The following is a 6,000-nucleotide window of genomic DNA, read 5'->3' as shown; positions in this document are numbered from 1 at the left end:
TGTTTTTGTTGCGTTGTCTGTGTGAACAGGTGTGCTTGTCTTCTACCCACAGGTGTGTTTCCCAGGAACAGTGTAAGGAGACTCCCTACAAGTCTCAGCTCTCTTGAGAATGGGCAGGGTGGCACTTCACTAGAGGCACACGTGTCGGGGTCTCTGTTTGCCTGGTGGGAGGAGACCAAGTGGGACATTTTTTTTTTTTTGCTGTACGCAGGCCTCTCACTGCTGTGGCCTCTCCCGTTGCGGAGCACAGGCTCCGGACGCGCAGGCTCAGCGGCCATGGCTCACGGGCCCAGCCGCTCCGCGGCGCGTGGGACCTTCCCGGACCGGGGCACGAACCCGCGTCCCCTGCATCGGCAGGCGGACTCTCAACCACTGCGCCACCAGGGAAGCCCGGAAATCTTTTCTCTCCTTCACTTTTTTCCAATAGCATCGAATGATTTCCTTTCCCTGAAATCGGAGCTGGGAATCCACGTATATTTATCGTGACCAGAAATGGTTCTGCTTAGTCCTCGTTCCTCTAACTTACGTTTCTTTTCCTCTCCCGCAGGTCAGCCGCAGACATGATGAGCACCAAGGCGTTCACCCTGGTCCCCGCCGTTGAGCGGGAGCAGCTGATGGGCGACAGGGAATGGGTGTCATTGGAGTGTGTGGAGTGCTGCGGCCGGAACCTGTACGTGGGCACCAGCGACTGCTTCGTGTACCACTTCCTGCTGGAGGAGAAGACCGTGCCCGGTGGGTCGGCCACGTTCACGGCCACCAAGCAGCTGCACAGACACCTGGGTTTCAAGAAGCCGGTGAATGAGCTACGGGCGGCGTCGGCCCTCCACCGGCTGCTGGTGCTCTGTGACGGCTCCATCACCCTGGTCCACATGCTGAGCCTGGAGCCCGTGCCCTCGGGTGCCCGCATCAAGGGGGCCACGGCCTTCGCCTTGAATGAGAACCCGGTGAGCGGAGACCCCTTCTGCGTGGAGGTCTGCATCATCTCCGTCAAGCGCAGAACCATCCAGGTGTTCCTGGTGTACGAGGACCGCGTGCAGATCGTCAGGGAGGTGTCCACTCCGGAGCAGCCCCTGGCAGTGGCGGTGGACGGCCACTTCCTGTGCCTGGCCCTGACCACGCAGTACATCATCCTCAACTATAGCACGGGCGTCGCCCAGGACCTGTTTCCTTTCTGCAGCGAGGAGAAGCGGCCCATCGTCAAGAGGATAGGGAGACAGGAGTTCCTCCTGGCAGGCCCCGGCGGATTGGGTGAGGCGCCTTGGCTAACCTCGCCGACCTCTGCCCGGTCTCCCCGCGTTCCGTCCTTGAATTCACGCTGAGCTCGGAGAGGGAGATTGTGGTTCTGAAAACTAGATACTCGTGCCAACAGAACTGCACGCCCAGTGCTTGCGCAGTTTTCATTAGATTGTTTTGTGTGTGGGTTTAATGGAACAAAAATAGGCCGCTCTTAGAATCACATTTCCTTTGTGCTAAAGTAGAGCCTGACGATGGCTCTGGGGAGAGAATTCCACTAAGGGGATAAGTACACAAAGAAGAATCTGTAAGACTTCTCTATAAGATTTTCTCCTGTGGGTGGGTTTCCTAGTGGGTTGGTTTTATTCTCCATTCTGAAAGGAGCTGAGGGAGCTCACTTAACAGATGATTTCAAAGGTGGAGGCTCCAAGGGTATGTCCCTGGTTTTCTCTTACTGACTGAGGTTTCGTCCCACCAAAAAGCGTCTAGCAGCTAAGTGCTTAAAAGGGCTTGAGCTGTTTGGTGTGGCCTTCCTCATTCTCCGCACTGCCTCCTAATGTCATCGGTGGTCGTGGTCGTGGATGGTTCATAGTGTGTGTGTCTGGGACAAGCAGGTGCTGAGATGAGTGAGTCTCCCTTAACACCCATAGTCTTTAACCTGTCTTCCTGCCCTCTTATAACTTTGTGATGTCCGCGGCTATGGGAGTAGTGCCTGGATCCTTGAAGTCCCAAGGGGCTGCCGAAGGGCAGCGTTCTGTTGCAGTCCATTCTTCCTTCCTGTCGACTGGAACCTTCTGCAAGAGAAGCTTCTCATTAACTTGGTTTGCCCCCAGGATCATCGTATAAGAAAGGCAGGAGAAGGAGGTTTTCGGAAAGATGACCCTTCTGTCTTCCCTAAGTGAAGTGTCACCATGAATCATGGATGTAAATGTATGTGGTGTTTCAGTCCATCTGCCCTTGGGGGTGGTTTATTCAGGTTGACTGCAAGCCCCTTCCCCACGCCCCGGGAACTTTGGTATCTTCCTTGCCTTCTGCTGTGACAAGGTGTCCGGGGGTCCCTCTGTACGTTTCCTGCCCTAGATCTGGTTTCCGCCATTTCTCCGAGGACCCCTGATGTTTAGAGACCACAGTCTGGGTGCTGGAGGTGCTTGGGGTCCGTTGTTTCTAGGTCTCTTGGGTGGACAGAGCTGGGAAGTATGCATTATTTAAAGATAAAACCCATCGTGAGAGCATATCGATGGAACAAGTTTGGGGCTACCGGGCCCTGACCCCGTCTGTCTGCGTGCCTGTGTCTCCTCCCGCCCACCCCCAGATCCTAGTAGGTTCCCACCGTGACGTGGCTGTTCCTTTGATCTGCCCCACAGGACACAGAGCAGAAGGACAGGACCGACACCACCGCGCCCGCCACGTAATCACCAGAAAACGTTTGATTGTAGTTCTTTTGTCCTCAGGGTACGGGCTGTGTAACCCACTCGGAACGGGCAGTCACGTTTCTGCGTTTAACGTCACTGGGAATAGTTCCCATCCATGTGGCTGTGCCGACAACGGGATATACAGTTAGACGGATGTGCTTCGTTTCACTTTCCATTTCTAGAAATTGCTTTCTCTCATTGTTTTCTTCTGTAAATATGTACAAGTTTCCACGTCAGATCCACACAGCAAGGTACATTCCCCTACTGTCTCCTTCCCCCAGAAGTAACCTTTATTAGTGTTTGTCCTTTCATTTTCAAAAAAAAATTATAAATGAATATGTAGATAGGTGTATCTCCCTCCTTCAGAGTTGCAGGCTGTCTCTCCCGTGTGGAGGGACCACCGTGCCTCAGTCAGGCCCCGGTGGTGGGCATTTGGGTTTTTTCCAGGCCATGGTATTAGTAGGAGCTTATCTGTTTGGATTTTTCCAGTGTATCTGTGGGGAATCTTTCTAAAGATGGGGTTGCTGAGTCCACATGTAAACGCATGTGAATCTGGAGGGGGACAGTGCCACCCACTCCCCTCACCCCCGACAAAGGTGGTAGGTACCGTTTTTTCTTCCCCTGGTGCCTGTTTCCCCTGAGCTTTGCCGGCAGCGTCCATATATTGTCAGACTTTCGTGTTTTTGCCCGTCTGGCCCATGAGGAATGGCATCTCAGTGGTGTTAATCACATTTCTCCTTTTATAATCAAGATGGAACATTTTTCAAGAATTTAAGAGCCATTTGCCTTTCTTCTGATAATTATCCCTTCTCGCTAGCTGTTTAGTTTAGCATTTGTTATATATTTGAGATACCAGCTTATCTGAGACATGTTTCGAATATCTCCAGTTTTTACCCTGAAAAGGCATTTCTTACACGTTTCTATATAATCAGATGTATTAACCTTTGTACTTTCTTGCTTCTTTTCTGAGTCATAATTATTAGGGATGTTTCCCCCTCTCCCAGGTTGTAGACAGATTCACCCAGATTTTCTGCTGGTACTTTTATGGTTTCATTTCTTATAGTGAAGAGTGAATTCGATTTCCTCTTCGTCTGTATGGTTGTCTGTTCTCCCCACACCTGATTCAGGAGTCTGTCTTTCCTCACTGGTGGCGGTGGCTGCCTCTCAGGTACAGTCAGTCTCCTCATGCCGTTGGGCCTCGCCTGATGGGTTTCCTGTTTTCTTCCATCAGTCCGATTGCTTACTGATGAGCCGGAGCCTGCTTTGGATGTAAAGGCTTTGTTGTGAAAACATTTGACTCCAGTATCCTTGTGTTGGTTTTAGTGTCCAGATTGAAGGGAAATGGTAGTCCATCATGTTCAGGCCGCATTTTTCCTCAATAATCTGTCTCAACGACCTGGGCATCGTGGTAAATGAACCAACCTTCTTAATTGTTGTTCTGCTTGTAACAGGTGTGATTACAAGCAAATTGGAGATCCCTTGTAAGCTCTGTAATACCTCACTACATGGAGGCTCTGCGTACCACACAGTAATCACCACCATCGTTAAAGGGCTTCAGAAATTAAGTTCAAGCAAATTACTGAAATGAATGCATATGTACCGGCAGACATACGAACGCTTATGTTTTCATTTTGCCCACTGCCTTCCCCCCTGAAGATCCCATGTGCCCACTCCCCTGTCATGAGAAATTGCTCTTAACTTTTTGCCTTAGTTTTTTTTTTTTTAATACATTTATTTATTTTATTTTTGGCTGCGTTGGGTCTTTGTGCAGGCTTTCTCTAGCTGTGGTGAGCGGGGATTACTCTTCGTTGCAGTCCACAGGTTTCTCATTGCGGTGGCTTCTCTGGTTGCCGAGCATGGGCTCTAGGTGTGTGGGCTTCAGTAGTTGTGGCACTTGGGCTCAGTAGTTGTAGCGTGCGGGCTCAGTAGTTGTGGCACACGGGCATAGCTGCTCCGCGGCACGTGGGATCTCGCTGGACCAGGGCTCGAACCCGTGTCCCCTGCATTGGCAGGCGGATTCTTAACCACTGCGCCACCAGGGAAGTCCCTTGCCTTAGTTTTTTTGTGTTTGTTTTGCTTTGTGTTTTTGGCGGGGCCGCGCAGCCTGTAGGATCTCGGTTCCCCGACCACGGATTGAACCTGGGCCCCGGCAGTGAAAGCCCAGAAGCCTAACCACGAGGCCACCAGGGAGCTCCGTGCTTTAGTTTAAATTGTACTATTTTAGCCGCGCTTCGTTGAAAATTTCATGATGCAATTGATTATTGTGACTTTAAACTCTATCCGTGGGTAATGCTTCTTGAACAATGCAGATAATTCAGCTATTCCGTACCCCTCATGGCCCCCCTTCCCCCTCCCAGCTCAGATAAGGGGGTCCACTGATATTTAGAGGGTGGAAGCCGTCTAAATGGAAAAACAACCCAGTGGAAAACAATGGTTTTGAAGGTGTACCGTTTACAAACGTGGTACATTTGCAGGTTGACAGCACTTGTGTGCCTTTGACGATATAGAAACAATAGCGCGTGTCACCTGCTTTCAAGCATAGAATCGGTGTGTGGGTGTCAACAACGGTGCCCCTGTTCCTGAGTGGACCTGTGGCACCTTAACTCCACCTGACCTGGACCGCTGGTTGCCAGTTACCGATCTGCTCTTTTATTCCAGTGAAATCCTCTGCTTTTCTTTTTGTGTAGAAGCCTCTGTTCTTGATCTCTGGTTTCTGCCCTTTTCATTGCAAGAACATTCATGTCTGGTCCTCTGTGCTGCACAGTCCCTGGTCGGGCGATGCCCGGCCTTAGCGGGTAAGTGCGGCGACCCTGATTTAATTCCAGGGCGAGGCTGGACAGCGTTTTGGTGTCCGTGCTCCCGTGAGAGCTGTGCTATCCAGAACACGGTTATTTGACCTGAAATTCACAGGCTCCTTGGGGTTGCTGTATGCTTGTCCCGTCACCAGGTTACATTTGCCAGACACCTGGGTGCAGATGGTGTGCTTTTCTCTCCCTTTGGGCTCTTTCGCTGTCTGGTTCTAAATGCTCGGAAAATTCTAGAGGGTGCGAACCTCATTTCCTCCTGCCAAGCTCAAGCTTTGCACCTCGAGTTTCTCTCCCTCCACATGTTTCACGCTCTTTGAATACTTCGGCGATGCAGTCGTGGGGTAACTCAGACCTTAGTTCCGTCCTCTCTGTGACTGTACAGTGTCAGACGTGCCAAAGTCCATGCCTTCGTTCTTGTGCCCTCTCCACCCCGGCCCAGAACCCACCGCCCTGTCGGCCCCTCTTGCCTGCTGGCGCTGAGCTTTCCGGGGTTTTCCACACTTCCACCAAACTCCTTGACTCCTGGTCTGCTCTGGAAAGAAGTAAGG

The 6,000-nt window shown here is 51.4% G+C and overlaps 1 protein-coding gene across 1 annotated transcript in view; it reads left to right on the top strand.

Moving 5' to 3' along the window:
* The first annotated feature begins 549 nt into the window (after window positions 1-549).
* The window catches only part of TGFBRAP1 (transforming growth factor beta receptor associated protein 1), a 29,450-nt gene continuing 23,999 nt past the window's right edge, over window positions 550-6,000 (top strand). The window contains exon 1 of the mRNA XM_024743765.1: window positions 550-1,248. Coding sequence (XP_024599533.1) covers window positions 561-1,248 — 688 coding nt within the window. The 5' untranslated portion in view covers window positions 550-560. The remainder of the gene's footprint in view (window positions 1,249-6,000) is intronic.

This window comes from Neophocaena asiaeorientalis, unplaced genomic scaffold (assembly GCF_003031525.2).
Source record: "Neophocaena asiaeorientalis asiaeorientalis breed wild unplaced genomic scaffold, Neophocaena_asiaeorientalis_V1.1 scaffold114, whole genome shotgun sequence".
NCBI classification, from domain to species: domain Eukaryota; kingdom Metazoa; phylum Chordata; class Mammalia; order Artiodactyla; family Phocoenidae; genus Neophocaena; species Neophocaena asiaeorientalis.
Note: the sequence above shows the minus strand (reverse complement) of the source record. Positions and strands in the feature narration are given on the sequence as shown.